An 18,395-nucleotide genomic window follows, 5' to 3' on the forward strand; every position below is an offset into this window, starting at 1 on the left:
AAACGAACAAGCGTACGTATACGCCATCTCCAGGCATCTCGCACTGGTGCAGAGGCAAACAGTGCAGGCACACACCAATGTGTGCTGTGTGTATGTGCACAAACATGCCGAGAAGCACACAATGTGTATACGCAGGCATGCACACAGGTGGTTAAGCCTGCAGACAACACGCACAGTCACAGATACACTAATGGAGGCAATCCTCAAACAACACAACCCACGAGACGCCAAGCACACAGACGGACGCATCCATAGGTACATAGGTAAACACACGTGAAGCACACAGGCCCGGACATGCACAGATGTCCACACATCCACACACACAGAGCTTCACCCACGCACAAACGTGGTCCACGCACACAGGAACACCCACACACAGGTGCACGCCTGCCCACCTTCCGGTCTGTGCCATTGAGCAGTATGGTCTCAATGCGGTCATAGAAGGCGTCCACCCAGTAGAGGCGCCCAGCTGGGATGTCCAGGCTCAGCCCATTGGGCCAGAGCACTGTCTTGGAGGTGACGAAGACGTCTCGGTGTGAGCCGTCCATCCAGGCCTTCTCCAGCCGCCCTCGCCGACTGTCCTTGGGGTCCTCCTCCCAGTCCGTCCAGTACATCCACCTGTGGGCAGCAACTGGTCAGCACCGCACAGGCCACTCCTGCCATCAACAGCCTCCCCTGTGACCCCAATCCAGGCGAGCTGCCCCAGAGCCTCTCACAGGAGTCTTCCTGCCCCACTCGACCCTGGCCCACCCATTTCTTTCATTTGCTCCTCCATTCAGCAAGTATTTGTTGCAGGCCTGCTGTGAGTCGGGCACAGGTCTGACACTCGGGGACCCGTCAGAGACAAGGCCCCTGCTCTCCTGGAGCTCACGTCCCACCCAGGGAAACAGACAGAAAACAAGTCAACCGAGAAGGTCACACACGTGGGAGAGTGATACAAGCCAGGAAGGACAGGAAGCAGGGTGCTGGCATGGAGAGACCAGGCAGCATGTGGGGAAGGCCGCTCTGAGGAGGTGGCGTCTGAGCTGAGCTCTGAATGCTGAGAAGGAGCTGGATCTGCAAGGATCTGGGAGGTCCAGGCAAAGGGACTCCGAGAGCAAAGCCCAGAGGCAGGGAGGGAGGAACAGAACTTTCAAGGGCAGGAAGTGAGGTGCAGATGAGGTCAGACGAGCTGCAGGCAGACCCCGTAGGACCCCAAGCCTGATAAGGAATGTGCGTCTCACTCTCAGGGCAAGGGGAGCGGCGGAGGGCTCTGAGCTGCGAAGGACAGTCACATTTCTACGTACGTGTTTACAGCATCACTCCCATTGCCCTGAAGACAGGACCCCTTCTCCCCTCTCAGCCTCCCTTTCTTGCCCAAGCATCCCACCCAGGCCGCCCTCCCTGTTCACTCTCTGTCTCATCCCCACTTCTGAGACCCACATAGTTCCTGCTCCCACCAACCCAAGGCCCTGGGAGGACTCACCCATTGAGCGGATCCACCACAATGGCCCTGGGGTGTGTCATTTTGCCCTCAATTAAAGTCTTGCGGGTCTGAGCAGCCTTCTCCAGCCTGGCCACGCTGATGGTCTTCTTGGGCCCATCATCCGTCCAGTACAAATTGTTCCCCATCCAGTCCACAGCCACACCCTCCACATTGTGGATGCCTGTGGGGGATGAAGGGGGCAATGACGGAGAGCCTTTTTTTTTTTTTTAAAGATTTTATTTATTTATTTATTTTATTTATTTTTTTTTTTTATTTTTTGCCCCCAAAGCCCCAGTAGATAGTTGTATGTCACAGCTGCACACCCTTCTAGTTGCTGTATGTGGGAATCGGCCTCAGGATGGACAGAGAAGTGGTGCCTCGATGCGCACCCGGGATCCGAACCCGGGCCGCCAGCATCGCAGCGCGCGCACTTAACCACCAAGCCACAGGGCCGGCCCCGGAGAGCCTTAAAGGAAGCTCCAACCGCCCACCTCCGACCCATGGGATACAGGCACACTTGGCTACAGGGAATGCAGGGAGCCTCCTGTGCCCAAGACGCTGTGGGGGATGGGGATGGAAGTTGGAAGAAGGAGCTGGGAGATCATTTGTATTGCCACATCTGTGTTGGGCACTAAATCTGTCAAAACTGCACACAGCAGCCAGGAAACCTCCGTGGCAGATGTGGCTCTCTTGTGAGGGCATGTCTGGGCCTGAGCTGGGTGGACAGCTGAAGCAACATGCACATGGCTCTGGGCACAAGGGTGATGCCACGTCCCAGCCTAAAAATCCTGAGCTAACATAATGAATAAATCAGGAAGTGATTTTTCTCTTAGTCAAAGGCTTCATCTCGAGCTTAAACAGCAAGTTCCCCTGGCATAGAGAACCCCAATCTTTTCCTGATGAGGAGTTACTTCTGATTTCCCCAAAGTCTCGTGATTGCTGACTGCTGAGGTTCTCTGAGCTGTGGTGGGGGGTGGGGAGTGGGGAGCAGCACAAAGCGGGTAACTGCATCGGCCAGATTGGTGGTTAGGGCGCCCTGTCCTGGGGGCCTGAGGGAAGGTTTGGGAATTCCTAACAGCCGCAGGAAAGGGGCAGAACTCAGGAGCTCAGAGCCTCCACGCAGATGGACAGTCAGAAGACAATGCACTGTTGACCTGCTCGAGCAACTAAGAGGGAAAAACTGGATTCAACTCACAAAACACAATTTTTGCGGGACATCTAAGCATGCAGCTTTCGGCAGTGTGAGCCTGGCTGCACAGACCCTGTGCGTGCACTCATGCGCTGGTGCGCCGCTCCACTTCAAGGCCTCAGGCCTCTCTCAGGCTGCGTGCTGCATGCAGCTCCAGGGCTCAGAGCCAATGGCAGAGAGATCCTGAGTTTTCCCAAGGGCTGGCAAGGACGGCCCATGCTGCCTAACCCATCCATCCTCCTACTTCTTTTTGGCTCAGCCAAGAAGGGGGTCACACAGGGGTCAATCTGTCTATCCTTCATCTCCACGCCAACCAGCTCAGCCAGCCAGACAGCAGGGGACTCTCCATGCTGAGAGGGCACCGAGAAAGAGATGCCTGGGCCCCAAATCGCTTCCTGTCCCAGGTGGGCTGTGTGCCTCGGGAGTCCCATCTGCGCGCCTCCAACTTCAGGGGTCCCTACCGTCCTTCAGGATGGTCTCACGCTCAGTGCCATCGATCTTCTGGCGGCCAATGAGGTAGCTAGTGGTGTCGGCAAAGTAGATGAAGCCGGTCTCAGCATGGAAGTCCAGGGCCCGGGGGTTCATGAGGTTCTCGATGGGGATCATGTGCTCATCTGGGACCTTGGCCCCCATATCCATGCCCCGGATGATGCCTGGCCGGCCCTTGCCATACACAAGGAACAGCTCGTGCTCCGGCTCTAGGGCAGACACAAGAAAGGACACAAAGTCAGACACATGTGTGTGTGCACACACACATATCACCACCCAGCCTCGGGGGCTGTGGCCCAAGGGGCTGCAATGCCCGGCTGTACTGGGTCAGGGGATTTGGGGGCGGTGGGGGCTCTGGGTCATATGGACAGACATATAAACATGCAAGGCCCAGGGGACAATGCCCTGGGTGTTTTACCTGCCCCATAGGGGTGGGAAATGGGGCAAGGGTAGCAAGTAGTACATTTCCAGTTAAGTGCCCACTGATGGGTAGTGAAATTTCTGTGGCCCAAAAGGAGCATCTTCAAAATATGTTGGAATATGATCACTTTTGACCACTTCCTCTGCTACCACCCTAGTCTAAGCCACATCAATTCTTGCCTACCTCACAGAAATAGCCTCCTGCCACTTCCCTGCTGCCCATCCCCCATCCAGCAGCCACCATGATCTTTTTACAAACGTGAATCTAATCATGTCACTTCTTTGCTCTAAAGTCACCAAGAGCTTCTCACTCCAGTTAGAATACACTCCAACTTCCCATTCCTCATCTCCCATCACTCACACGGCTCAGTGCCGCGCCCCCCTGCCACGCTCCCAGCATGCCAAGCTCCCACTGGCCTCAGAGCCTTGGCACTGTGATTCCTTCTGCTAGAAATGCTCTTCCTTCAGGTAGTCACATGACTCACTTCCTCACTTCACAGAGAGCTCGGCTCAAATGTCAACTCCACAGAGAAGCCTTCCTCCCTGACCACTGTATCCAAACTGTCATCACCAACTACTCTCTGTGTATTTTCTTCCTAACACCTAGCACCACCTGAAGCTATAGTTCTTGGTTCATCTGTCTCCCTACCAGACCGTAAGCTCCGTGAAGCCAGAGACACCATCTATCTCATTCTCTGCTGAATCCTCACTGCCAGGACAGTGCCAGACACATAGGACATGCCCCCTAGATACTTGTTGAATGAATGAATGAATGGGCCACTTTATGGTCTTCTGTGGAGCCTGAGTGGGATAGTGGGAAAAGCCCTGTTCTCGGATGCGGGTTCAAGTTCTGTCTCTGCCCCTCATGAGTGGTGAAACTCTGGGTATGTTCCTTCAACTCTCTCCATCTCATCAGAAGCAGCTGGGCTGTGGGGAGGCAGACAAGGACACCCTCCACCCATCCCAGCAGGCACGCCCTCCTTCCCTGTCACTCACTCTTGCATGACTTCCCATCACTGCCCAGGCTGAAGCCGGAGCGGCAGCGGCAGGTCCGCGCCTTATGGCTGTTGGCCAGCAGGCAGATGTCGGAGCAGCCACCGGGCTTTCCGTACTGGTCGTTCTCACAGGCATGGCTCCTCACTGGGGGCAGCGTGGAGAGCTGGTCAGGACCCTCAGAGGCCCTGTGCCCAGGCCTTGAGAAGGCTTCCTGAAGTCTGACCACATTCCCTCCCGCTGCGGTCTTTGTGCCTGTTGTCCCGTTTGAGGATTTGGAAGTCACAGGACTGGAATTCCTCGGCCCCGCCATGACCTAGCCTTCAGACCCTCGGATGGGGGCTTCCATGGTCAGGGGAGAGAGTCACACAGTCGTCCACGGCCAGGTGCTTCTACTTGAGACCGGCCAGGGAATGAAGGGGGGCAATCTACGTCACGAGCAGAACGGGGAGAAGAGCTCCCCAGGGGCGGGATCTGGAGGCTGAAGGGCAGGAAGGGGCTGGCAGGGGATGGTCAGGAGCCAGGGGAGGTAGTCTGGGGTAGATGGCTAGAAAAGCAATCTCGAGATGAGAGAACCAGGGGTTCCCACAGGAGGGTCCCTGGAGGGGCTGGGGAGCCCTACTCACCTCGGGGCTGACGCCGCTGGTGGTAGATGTGGAGGGCGCCACCCTTGTCCACACGGGTAACGACCTGGTAGTCGGTGCTGTTGAAGCGGTTCACGCGGATCACACTCGTCTTCTGCTGGGCATTGGCATTGTCCGAGTTGGTGGCGTAGAGATAATTCTCGAACACAGTGAGGCCATACAGATGCTCGATCTGAGACAGGCAGGTAGGAATGGTCAACATGAGGAGAAGGGAATCCTCCCTCCACCCCTGGAGATCCCTTCAGCTTCTCATCCAAACTTCATTATTTACATTCCCAAATTCATTGAACAGTTGTCTAATTCCATGCTTTACTCCTATCTCCTCTGGCTGGACTGTCCTGCTCTTGAGATCTTTACTTGTCAAAGTCCCACTCATCCTTCACAAAGCATCTCTTTGAAGAGCTTCTGGAACCTTCTAACCAGAGACAGTCTCTCCTTCTACACTCCATCTCTCTGGCTGTTATCCACGGTCTGGTGATTTGTGGACTTACCCCACCCACTCCGCTTAAACCCTTTGAGGGCAGGAGCCACTCCCCCTACAGAATCAGGCACACAGTAGGTGATGGCATGATTTTGGACTGAATTGGAGTTGGGCGCTAAACTCTGTCCATAGAGAACATTCACATTCTTAGCCTGACTCTAGTCCCCAGCTTTGGGAGCACTGAGAGGACAGACTCGCCCCAAGCAAGTCTGTAACAGCCCCCGCTACCCACATAATTTATCTAGGGTACCCAACTGTCCCAGTTTGTCCAAGACTAAGGGGTTTGCTGGGGGTTTATGGGAATCTCAGGGCTAACACTGGAGCAGTCCCAGAAAAACAGGGATGGTTGGTCACCTTAATTATCCCAGAATGGAGGCGCCATCTGTGAGCCAGCAGGGCTTCTAGGCTAAGTTCAAGTGCTTCTTCTAGCTGTGTAACCTCGGGCAAATCCCTTAACCTCTTTGAACCCTGCTTTTTTCATCTGCCAAAAGGGAACTGAGCCACCCACCTGCTCATCTCCCGGACGTTGTTGTAAGGACTAAATGATAAAAGGGAAGTAAAGGTGTCTCTAAAATGACTGTTCCCATTACAGCGGAAGCCGTGTCCTCTCCTTCCCTGAAGTGCTCATGCCCCCCCAAGTCCCCACCAGAGGGCTGGGGGCAACCATGCTCCCATACTGTCCACCCCCTTACTGGGAGGCCTAGAGAACGGCTTCCCTGCAAAGGCTTCCTCCTCACCAGGATGCCCTGGATGATGGTCTGCCGGCCCTTGCCCTCGTAGTCCACCACCTCGATGTAGTCCAGGTAGGCGTCGGCCCAGTAGACGAGGCGGCTGACCAGGTCCAGCGTGATGCCGTGAGGAAACACAATCTTGCTATCGACCAGCTTGGTGCGGTTCTGCCCATCCATGTCACAGCGCTCCACCTTTGGGATCTGCCCGTAGTCGGTGAAAAACACCTTCCTGTGGGCAGATGGCCCATTAATCAGGGGCTGGACTTTGGGCACCCTCCCTTCCACTCTGGCCTCTGCCTCCCCCATTCCAGGGCCTGAACCCCTGCCTGCCACTCTCACCCCATGGCAGGGTCCAGTGCGATGCCCTTGGGGTTGTAGAGCTCCAGGTCTAGCAAAGTGACACACGTGTCCCCGTTTCGGTTGCAGACAAAGATCCTATCATCAATGTCATCCACAAAGTAGAAGTTGCCCGTCAACCAGTCGATGGCCATCTGTTCTACATCTGGAGGGTGTGAACGAAAGAGCTATGAGGGGAGGTCCTCCCACTGACATGCCCACCCTTTGCCCATGCAGAACCTTCCGGAAGCCCACCTCATCTGCGGCGCCCCCTTCACCCCCCAGGCTACAGCTCTCTCCTCCCTGAGCTCCTGTGGGAGTTACGGCAGCCTCACACTTTACCTTGTGTTCTTTGCCACCTTTCCACTGATCTGGTCTCTCCAAAGAAAAGTCCCTGAGTATCCTCCCACACAGCTGGCTGCCCAAGCGAAGCTCAGGGCAGGCACGCAGGGGCACTGGGTAAGCACTGGCTGGTTGGACGACTGACAAGCTTCCCCAACTTTCGCCCTTCTGTGAACAGTGACTGTCTTCTTGGGGTATCAGAAGGCCGTGAGGACAGGTCCACTAACTCATTCCAATATTTTTTAAAATCTGTTTTTACTTGAGATGAGAGCACCTGGGCTGACTAGAGCACCACACATCTTTGCTTTTGGCTGACTTGACCAACTTTGTGTGGTAAGTCGAGTCACCTCATGCCAGCCAGGGCACTGACTGGGAGCTGTACGAGCTGCGTGACTTTTAAAAATGGAAAAGCAGGGGCCAGCCCGGTGGCACAGTGGTTAAGTTTGCGTGCTCCGCTTCGGTGGCCCAGGGTTCGCAGGCTCAGATCGGGGGAACGGACCTACACACCGCTCATCAAGCCATGCTGTGGCGGCAACCCGCATACAAAATAGACGAAGACTGGCACAGATATTAGCTCAGGACCACTATTCCTCAAGCACAAAGAGGAAGACTGGCTACTGATGTTAGCTCAGGGCCAATCTTCCTCACCAAAAAAATTTAAAATAAATAAATAAATAAAAATGGAAAAGCAGAGCACCCATTAATAAATCTAATCTGAGAAAGAATGTCAAATACAGGACCCACAGAGATGGAAAAGGGAAGGCCAGTGGTGGCAAAATGTTGGAACCAGTGACATGAGCCAAACTTCCTCTACTCACCACCATCCCCCTGTTTCTTCCATGTCCCTATTTCTCAATTTTCTCATGTCCTGGGAGGGTGGGAAGGAGCGGGGAATAAGATATAGGGCTCGAGGAGAGAGACTATAGGAGGAGGGCCATGAAAGGACTCTAGGGTAAACCGAGGCATGGCTCAGAAACAGGGGGAGCGTCAGAAGGGTGTGAGTGGGGGAGGAGGATGGAGACCAGAGGCCCACACTCAGCCTATGCCATGGGTCTGGAGGAGACCAAAGAGGCCAAAAAGGGCTGAAGAGAGTAGAGGTGGGGCAGGGGCAGTGGAAGTCTAGGAGGCAGGAAGTCTGGGGACAGGGACCCCTGCTGGCATCCTCTGGGCCCCTCCTCTCCAGGACCCGCTGGCTCCCATCCACCTTCTGCCCCCTCCAAATGCCACCATCAGAAGTGATGTCTCTTGCAAACTGAGAAATTTCCAAGACAGTGACTCTGGGACCCCTGCCTTGCATGCCACCACCACCAATCTCCCCAACAGGTAAAGAAACCTTTGGACGACCTGCCTTTGGCTGAAACTTACCCCCGCTACCCACACTCAACCCAGTAGGGATTGTTCTGCCCCACTCAGCTACAGATATAATGACAGGGCATTCTGTTCAACCCTTCCCTAGTCCTCCCCGCTCCCCACAGGGATTCAGGGGCTGTTTCCTAACGGTGGGTGGGGGTGGGGGGTAAAGGGAACAGGAACGTGGCTCCCAAGGAACTTGGCCAGGCCCTGACACTGACTCACAGTCACAGGACTCAGCTGGAGGAGGAGGGGAAAGAGCCAATTTGAGGCCCTTATCAAACTAGTTTCCTCTTCAGGTCCCCCCTGTTAAACCCCACTCCAAGGTGACTGGAGAAAGAGGTCACAGGGATGAGGTGTTACCCCTATAAGTCTGATGCACCCCCAAACCCAGCCACTCTCTCATCTGGGCCCCCGGGACTGTCCCACGCTGACGCAGTTGGAGAGTGGGGACAGAGCTGCCTGGGGAGTGTGGGTCCCGGGCCCTGGAGGAGGAGGGCCCCGTGCAGGGGTGAGGCCATCAAACTGCCCCTCACACTGTTACCACAGAGAAAGCAGATTAAACGAACGCTGCTGGGCTGCCTCCAGAGGAAACCAAAGTCCCGAAGAGGGGGACTGGCCGCAGCCCCAGGTAGCCAGCAGGCAAGTAGGTTTAAAGGCAAATAGGGCCGTGTGCCCTTGACTCAGCGGGCACGGTGGGGGCCTGGGGGCTGCTGGCACGCAGAGGAACTTCACCATTCGGGGCTGTTTCCCAGCACCAGCTGGTGCAGCTGCGTCCTTCTCTCCAACTTCCTGAGGCTTCCCTGAGTCACTGTCCAGCTCCAGGGCTGGCAACACCCTGCCCCTGCTCCCCGTCCACCCTTCCCGCGGCAAGAGGGGAGGAGGAGGAAATCTGAAGATCTGATGCCCCCATCCCAGGTGCAGCGCCACGATCATCCCCCAAGCCTCAGGATGTGGCTGACCCTCGAGCCTCTCTCCTGGCCTGGGTTCCCTGCCGATTCCGGGAAGGAAGGCAGAGGGATCATCCCTGCTCTCAGATATTTACCCTTGGCGGGTCTCCCCTTCCACCTCCCAAAGGCCAGGCAGGGCCCCACTCAGCAGGCCGGTGAGGAGTTGGCAAGAAGTGGAGGCCCCAGCTCGGCCTGGCCTCCCCTGTGGTATTTTTGCAGCTGGAGACTATTAGTTGCAAGCAAAAATCCTTTGTTATCCAACCCCTCTACCACATTATTTTCCTCTCTCCTAAAGTCCAGATTCCTCTGCCCGCCCCACCGCACACACTCACACACGTGCACACACTCACAGGCACACAAACGCTTGGCAACTCACACTACTCCAAGGCCAGTGTAGGGAGATGGGCTCATATTGGGTGAGGGCAATTTCCCTCCTGGGCTGCCCCACTGCCCTCTGTCCCGTGGCAGAGGGGGCAAGTGGCGTCCTGGGCTTCAGCCTAGAGGACCTGAGTATTCTGGCCCCACACACCCAGAGGGTAGCTGTCCCGTTCTCAGGGCTGGCCCACCCCAGAGCACCCTCCAGAGGGGCTCTGGCCAAAGGCCTCAAATCCTAAAGACACGAGAATCTCAGGTAAACCCAAGGGGAGGAAGGCTGTGCTGTGGGAGGAGTTTGGGGGTGGTCTGGGGGCCAAAAAGTTGAGGATTCCAGCAGAGAGAAGGAGGTTAGGAAGCTGGGAGGGGGACAAGACAGTCGGAGGACAGACCACAGCCTGCCTGCCCATGATGTCGCAAAGGACTTTCAGTTCCAGGCCCCAGAATAGACCTGGGGTGTGTGTCTGTGACAGAATTCTGAGTCCTCCCTGCACCCCCTACTCTAGTGCTTAGCACTCTGCGCTCCCCACAAACTCTAGTTTTTCTCAACTTCTCCATCGTTCATATGGTTCAAGAGGCATTTCTCTAAATAGTGGCTGCTTTTCCAAAACCAACAGCCCCCACTCCATTCCCAAGAAGACCCTAGCTTCAACTGCAGGATTCCAGTCTCTCTCCCTAAAAATAAATCTGGGGAAGGAAGGGAGCCTCTATCCCCTAAAGAAATATCCCCCAACCCAGCTGCACACCCAAAGACTGCAGGATGGGACACCAGGGCCCCAGATGATGAAGGAGAACCCCATTTCCACCTTAACCATGTCTCCAGCGAACACACTATGTTCTGGCCCTTATTCTGGGACCCTTGCACCTCTCCGTCACTCTGCTCTGCCCTGGGCCTAGCCGGGCTCTAGACACTGATGATCTAGGTTTGGATCTGGTGTTCTGTCACCTTCCAAATGTGCGACTAAGGACAAGTTACTTAACGTCTCCAAATCTCAGTTTGCTCATCTGTAAAATGGGATGGTACATTAACAGCACTTAGAACAGGGCCGGGCCGGGCACATAATACACACTCCACAAATGGGAGCTATTGTTCGTACCGTCGTCCTCCCCCACCTCAACCCCGTCCTTCTCCACCTTCTCCCGCAAGTCACCATCTGTGCCTCCAGCCAGAGAGCCCTGTGGCCTCCTGAGCAGAGGTGAGCTCTCCAGGTGAGAAGTCTGAGGCTAACACCTACTATGCTTCAGGACTCGGCATAGGGCCCCAGCAGGAAGATTTCTGTCTTACAGGCTCCCAGAAGCCACAGTAGCTCCTTTTTATCACAGCTCTTTACCTGACTACAAATATTCTGAGGGTAGGGTGCTATCTTCCATCTTTTTCCCTGGTGCCCGACACACATGTACTGATTCATTCCAGAAATATTTGTTGAGTACTGAGTTCTCACTGTCATCTTAGAGCTGGGACGTCACTTTTTCCCTTCCCTTCTACTGCCAGGATCCTCCTTCTCTGGCCTTGGAACATCCCAAGACAGTGGGAGAAGATGTCTGTCTGGTAATCCTCCTGGTTGTCAGAGCCACTGGGGGAGGGGAGAGGGCTGGGGGAGATGATCAAGAGTCTGAGGACTTTGCAGGTAGAGAGGAGACAGCCAGGCAGGCCTGGCAGAAGCTTTGCTAAATGGCATGTCCTCACGTCCTGCTTCCTGCCAGGTCCTGACTTCAGCTCTTCTTGTTCTACCAGCTAGTCTTAGGTTCAGCCATATCGCGTCACCTCTGTCCCCTGGGCCCCCCTCCAGCCCCGCTGGGGTTTGTGGGGTTTATGCCCTGCTCCCTTCCCCTGCCTGGCCCCGCTCCACCAAGTCAGTCAGTCCCAGGTCCCGGGATGAGACTGGATTCGGCAGTTCTGATTCAGAAGCAGAACGAGGGTCTTCCCACTATTGAGAAATCCTTGCTGGGCTCTAAAACACATCTCTCTTGCTTAAGTTACTTCCTTTGGCTTGAAAACAGGGAGGGGGGTGTTGGGAGAAGGCTGGGTGGAGAGGCAACTTCAAGGAGACAGCGGGGGAGGAGAGGACAGGGCTGGAGCTGTGCCGGGAGACGCAGGGCTGGCCCTCGCCAGGAAGAGGAGAGAGTGCTGCTAAATGACTAGGAAATTCAGAATGGGAATGGGAAGCAAAAGCACCAGGACGTGGGGAGCCCAAGGGCAAAGAGTGGGCTGGCGAGAGCCCCCCAACATTGCAACACCCTGTGGGTGAGAAAGGCCAAGGAAGGGGGCAGCTGGCTCCCATCTCTAAAGTCTAGAAGTGTTCCGTAGGCACGGGGGGCAGTCTGAGGGGGCCTGGGGTGCCCAGTTCAGTGAGAAGACAGCTCCCCCTCCAGCCGGGGAAGCTAGTTCACCAGAGGGGCTGCTCTCTGCCCCCTCTCTGCCTCCCCTCTAGACAAATTACAACCTCATTTCCTGTTGTGATTTTAAACACACACACACACATACACACACGCACACACACACACACACACAAAGAAAGAGGGAGGGAAAAGTGAAGTTGGCCAGCTGGACTTGGGGACCCATTTCGCAACAGACCCTGCAGCCTAGGGGGGCTTTTCTGGGCCTTCCTGCCTATGTCCTTCTTTCCATGCAGCATGGTACAGGGAAGAAACCCTAGGACTCCTGAGGGTCCCTCCAGAGCATCCTCTCCTACATAGTCTAAAACTAAGTGACTTCAGCAAGCCTTATTTCCTTTAAGGCCCTATTTGCAACCTCAGAACCTCCCCTCACCATACACATACCTTCCCGGGCCCCACTCCTGCAGTCTGCCCCATTCCTTCTCCAGTGGAAACATCCTCAAAGCTAACGGAGGACAAGTCAGAGGAGCGCAGCCTAGGCAATGCAGGGCTGGGGGTGGGGTGGGGTCAGTAGACTTCACCTCCAGCCCTGCCCAGGAGCAGCCCTTCAGGGGGCTGGACGAGGCCTGAGGTTCCTTGAGAGGGTGGTCAGAGGTGGGTGGTAGGCTGGTCAGACCAGGCCTGGCTCTGGTACTACCAGACCTGTTGACCCCTCTGGGTCTCAGTTTCCAGAACTTTGTGTATCACTTTCAAAATGCTTGCCATCTTTATATACAGCTTGCACTATCATTTACCTATTATTTCTTTAAATCAACTCACTTTTCTTATTTTTCTGCATCCTAAACAATCTATGAAATCATACATTTGATATGCTAGTAATAGGAGTTTCCTAATGGGTATTAAATAAAAACATAACTATAACAATAAAAGAAAAATACACATCATGTACGACCTAAAATCAAGGTGTCTGGCTTTGGGAAAGGCAGTATTAAAAACCGAGGGGTTGGGGGGCCGGCCCAGTGGTGTAGTGGTTAAGTTCACATGCTCTGCTTTGGTGGCCCAGGGTTCGCAGGTTCGGATCCCAGGCATGGACCTACACATTGCTCATCAAGCCATGCTGTGGCAGGCATCCCACATACAAAATAGAGGAAGACTGGCACAGATGTCAGCTCAGGGCCAATCTTCCTCACGAAAAAAACAAACAAACAAAAAACCCCAAGGGGTCAGCCTCAGTCCTCCCCAAGGGTCCCCTGGCTCTCACCATCATGTTCTCCAGTCACAGAATCAGAGTCCTCAGAGACCTCCCCATCCTGCTGGGACAGCAGCAGAGGGGAGGATGGGGCCTGAGATTATATCCCAGGAGGGAGGGGAAGAGATGAGGACTGAGTCCCCAAGATCCACCCTGATCCAGGCCAATGAAAGACACAGGCTGGGGGAAGAAGGGCTGACAGCCTGGGCTCGGTTAAGGGGGGAAAGCGCACACAGACACACACACACACACACAAACATTTACACACACCCCTTTCAGAACATGCGAGGACATTGGCCAGTGGGTTTCCCCCAATTCTTGGGTAGAAACAGAGGAAAGGAGCTGGGATGGAGACAGCAAAAAGCGGGAGCTCCGATCCTGAGCCTGCTCCACTGAGCCCCTCCTCGAAGCTGCACCAACCACCAAGCACTGACGCCACAAGGGCTTGGAGGGGCCCCTGAGGCTCTCGGGACTCAGAGCAGGTCTGGCTCACACATGCCCGGGGACCCATGTGAACAGGCTTACTTCCTGGCCTCCTTCCTTCTTTCTATTCTATTTCTGTTTCCAGAGTTTTCTCTGGGGCAAGCTCCCCCTTCTTCCCACACACACCAGCAGGCGGGCTTCTCTCGGCCTGGCCTCTCGGCCTTTCTCAGCCTCTCGGCCTCTGGGCTCCAGCACCTCTCAATTGTCAGACTCCTCCCTCCTGCATGGGGCTCAGCCCAGGAGTCCAATGGAGGTCACAGTCATAGCCAAGAATGGGATGAGGGCAGGGAGGGCTCCCCCAGAGGGCAGAGAGAGAGCAGGAGAAAGCAGTAGCCTTTCTTCCTCATGCCCCTGGGGGAGCTAATTACAGGCCAGCAGCCCACTGCACAGGTGAGTGCCTGGGACCAGACACCCCACACACCAGGGCAGGCCATTCAGCCTCTCCTGAGAAAGGGGATGAACTGGGGATGGGGGGAGGGTGCTGGGGGGGAGACACTTCCAACATCCTCAGCTCAGGGCCCATAATTAGTTTGTGGGATGAGAGCAAAACAACCATCCTCAGGGTGACAGCCAGACATTCAGGCGGCATGGGGCGTGGGGTGGGGGCAGGTCAGGGAGGAAGGGACAGAGGCTGGGGCAAGAGAAACCCACTCAGTCACCCCATTAGCATTTCTCCCCAGAACCTTGGCCTCTTCCGGCCTCCTGGACTCTGCCCCAGAGGGGCCCAGGGAATCTAGCAGACTGGGAGGCAAAACTCTGTTTGCCAAGGGAGGGGTATCTGCTTGAGGTTATTTCCTGCTTCTCCTGGGGAAGAAGGCAGGAGGGGGGCCAGGCCAGAGCAAAAGCTGAGAAGGTTCCATCAGGGCGCCCCCCTCCCCGCCCAGCCACCTACCCATGAGCCCATCGTCTGGCCCTGAGGCAGGGCCAGGGAGGGAACTGCCTGAGCTGTCTGCCCAGACAGGCCTGTTGGGTGGGGCCCTTGACAAGGAGCAGGGAGAGGGCAGCTGTCTCATGGGGTCTCACCCCAATCCTATCCTTTCTGCCATGGAGAGCCCTGAGCTGCCCACCTCTCAAGAGCTCAGCCAACTAGCCATGGCAGCCCCCAGCCCAGTAGTCCAAGGAGGACATATGTCTGATCACAGGTGAGCCTTGGTCACCAACAGCCCAAGGACACTATTGGGATGCTCTGGAGGAGCTGGAGCCGAGGTGTAGACCATATGATGAGGCCACCGAAGGTGAGGACTCCCAGAGGAACCCCTCCTCCCCGCAGAACTAAGCCCTGTGTCCTCCTAGGATCTTGGTCTCCTGTGGGGATCATCATACAGAAGCCAATGGAGGAACTTAAAGATCTTGTAGACAGGCCCGAAGTTCACGACCTCAAACCTCGTGTGTGCCAGCCTCTAGTCACCTCCGGCTTTCACTTCAATATATCTGACCTGAACAGACAAGCTCAAACCCATTACGCAGATTAGAAACCAAAGCAGAGACAGGGAATTCTGGTTTACTCAAGGTCACAGATCACATTACCCTCCCGCCGGGCTCAGATCAACCACAGGCCAGATCGTCCCCTCAGCCCTGTGGTGCATTTCCTGGAAATGTGATGATGCCAGATGTTTTATTTGTTTATGTAACAGCATCTGAGTTGAGCAGGACTGCTCCTGGCAGTGGATCTATGCCCTGGCCCATCCCCAGTGTCAGCCCTTCTTCCACCCGTGAGACACCAAGTACAGCCTAGGGAGGGAGCCCGACTGGGAACGTCTGGATATCAAAACGCTACATGGCCCCAGTGCTCACTGCTCCTCCTCTAGTCTCTTTCACTGCCACTGAGCTCCCCAGAAACAGCCTCAGGACTCCCATATCCACGCTGCAGCAGGAAGTCCACTCTGGCGATGCCCCCAAGGGAAACAGTGGAACATGGAGATAGACCCAGCCAGGCCCTGGCTGCTTTGCCCTCAGCCACAACTTAGCAAGACTCCGCCAGGCTCCAGGCCCCTTCTTTCCCTTGTCCTGGCTCCTGCTGCATGGGAAAGCCCCTCTGCAATCTAATCAACACTCCTCTCTCTAAGAAGGGACAGTCCCTGCTCCCTGGAGATTGACCAGTCATTGCCCTCTTCGCCCTCACTTCTGCGAGGCATTCCTCAGCTCTAGGCCAGAAATATAGAAGCCATCCAGAGACTTGGCCCAGAGAGAGGGGAGGAAGCACAGCGGTGACTCTGCTCCTGCCCCCAACAGGCGTCATCAGGTGCAGCCCCCTGCCCTGGCCTCAGTCGGGGGCTTCTTGTTTCTGCTTCCACCCCAGAGACAGGTCATCCTGTCTAATCCTCGGCCTTTCTCCCAGACAAGCTCCATCCTGCCCATCTCCCCCGCCCTCTCCTGCCCTCCGAGCTGAGAGCAGGCGACTCACGGTGCAGGCTGAGGGAGATGTTTATGGTGTGCTCATCCACAAAGCCCTTCAGGCCGGGCATGCGGGCACACTTGAGCTGCGTCTGGGCAGCACTGTCCCCAACGTGCACCCAGCACACGGTCTCGTTGGCGTAGCTGAAGTCCATGGCTGTGGTCTGCCTCGTGCTAGTGGGCGTGATGGTAGACACCTGGGTCCCACTCAGGTATGTAGCCAGGATGTTCTGCGAGTTGGCAATCAGCAGCACGGGGGGCCGGTCTACTGGCTCTGCAGATGGAGGAGAGAGGGGATGCAGTAAGAGGCCCTAGGACCTCCTCGGCCACTCCCCATCAGGGAACAACACTGAGGGCGCCTAGTCTTGAGGCCACAGGCGACCCCACCTACCGTTCTTGGCCTTGCAGGAGCGGTTGTCTGGCTGCAGCAGATACCCTTCCACGCAGCCGCACGTGAAGGAGCCGTCTGTGTTGGTGCACAGCTGGCTGCAGGTGCCGTACACCGAGCACTCGTCAAAGTCTGCCAGGAAAAGGGCAAGGGCACGGTCATTTCCAGTGTGACGAGGGCAGGGAAGTGGGCACCCTCAGACACCTCCAGTGGGTGTGTCCATCCCCACAGCCACTTTGGAGGACAATTTGGCAGAATCTATTACGATAGGGAATGTGAGAACTATATCACCCAGCAAGTCCAGATGTGAAATCTACCTGACACAGGTATCCACACCCGTGCATGTCATCCATTCATTCAGAAAAGATTTCTTGAGTACCTACTATGTGCCAGGGACTGTCCTAGGCTCTGGGGATCCATCAGTGAATAAAATAGATTCAAATTGCTGCCCTCATGAAACTAAAATTCTGATAATAAGTACAATATTGTTATTACAATAATAAATAAAACAAAAAGGTAAATTATATCTTAGAGGTGCTGGTGCAACAGAAAGTGACTGGTGTTATGGAAAAAAATTAAGCAGAGAAATGGGACAGAGAACGCAGGTGGTGGGGTGTGACGTTAGAGGGGCCAGGGATGGCCTCATTGAGAAGGTGGCATTTGTGCAAAGACTCAAGAGAGGTAAATTTAAAACAGAAAATTGCATTGTTTGTGACGGAGAGAAATCGAGAACACCTTACTCATCAATAGGGAGATGGCCAAGTAAACTGTGGTAAGAGTCATACAGCACAGCGGTTTTTGAAAGAACAAGGTAGGTCTCTACATATGAACATGGAAAAATCTTCACAACATACCGAGTGAACAAACTGAAAAAAGATATGAACAGTATGATATTTACGTAAAAAAGGGCACATGCCCATAAACAATACGTTCACTTAGATTTTCCATGGGTTCATGTGTACAAACGTACAGAAAAAAGCCTGCAAGGAGAGTCAGCAAGCCGATAACAGAGCTGACCTCCAGAGAGATGGGAAAAGGACCAGAGCTGAAGAGGATTAGGCAATGGGGACTTTGGTTTTATCTGCAGTGCTTTAATTTTTTTACAAGAAAACTCACATATGACCCACATAATTTGAAGATGAATTTTTAAAAGTCTGGTGGAAGCGAGTGGTGGGGGCTTCAGTCGTGCCCTGGGGCTGTCAAGCATGTGGCCACACCTCCTCTCTTGCACCCTCCATCTGGTTTCCCCAGCCCAGCCAGGCCCACTGGCCACCCCCCAGCCCTTCCAGCACACAGCGCACACCCACACACCTTTACAGGTCTTGCCGTCCGCCTGCAGTTGGAAGGTGTTGTTGCAGTAGCAGGCGGGCCCGTTGAGGGTAGGGACACAGTGGTGCTGGCAGCCCAGGTGAGAACATTGTCCTCGCAGCTCTGTGTGGGGGCAGGCAACACACACTCAGGTCCCCAGACCTGGTAGCCACATCCAGACTGCAACCCTCCCCCAACTCCCACCAACCCCTCAGAGACCACCTCCAAGGCCTGCAGCGTTGGAGAAGATGGGCTTAGGAAGCAGCTACTGTATTTTGCAAGTGAGGAAACTGAGACCTGGGCAGGGTGTGAGACAGGCCCAAGATCACATGGCCAATTACAGCTTAGAACCCACATCTCCCTGCTCTGGCTGCTCTGGACTCCCTCTGTCCCCTTGGAGAGGGGTCCTAGTAGTTTATTGGGGTCAACAGGGAGTGGGGAAAGTGAGTCTTAGCCCCTTCCTATGCCTCTTGC

At 55.1% G+C, this 18,395-nt stretch overlaps 1 protein-coding gene across 1 annotated transcript in view; it reads right to left on the reverse strand.

Moving 5' to 3' along the window:
* LRP1 (LDL receptor related protein 1) overlaps nucleotides 1–18,395 on the reverse strand; it is an 81,306-nt gene that overhangs the window by 49,081 nt on the left and 13,830 nt on the right. The window contains exons 4-13 of the mRNA XM_004429287.3: nucleotides 17,925–18,044; nucleotides 16,617–16,745; nucleotides 16,236–16,499; nucleotides 6,752–6,914; nucleotides 6,419–6,641; nucleotides 5,183–5,372; nucleotides 4,560–4,703; nucleotides 3,116–3,352; nucleotides 1,466–1,646; nucleotides 396–618 (exon numbers count right to left, since the gene is read on the reverse strand). Of these exons, the coding sequence (XP_004429344.1) occupies nucleotides 396–618; nucleotides 1,466–1,646; nucleotides 3,116–3,352; nucleotides 4,560–4,703; nucleotides 5,183–5,372; nucleotides 6,419–6,641; nucleotides 6,752–6,914; nucleotides 16,236–16,499; nucleotides 16,617–16,745; nucleotides 17,925–18,044 (1,874 nt within the window). The remainder of the gene's footprint in view (nucleotides 1–395; nucleotides 619–1,465; nucleotides 1,647–3,115; nucleotides 3,353–4,559; nucleotides 4,704–5,182; nucleotides 5,373–6,418; nucleotides 6,642–6,751; nucleotides 6,915–16,235; nucleotides 16,500–16,616; nucleotides 16,746–17,924; nucleotides 18,045–18,395) is intronic.

The sequence above is a fragment of the Ceratotherium simum genome, chromosome 17 (genome assembly GCF_057802395.1).
Source record: "Ceratotherium simum simum isolate JZ-2026a chromosome 17, ASM5780239v1, whole genome shotgun sequence".
NCBI lineage: Eukaryota > Metazoa > Chordata > Mammalia > Perissodactyla > Rhinocerotidae > Ceratotherium > Ceratotherium simum.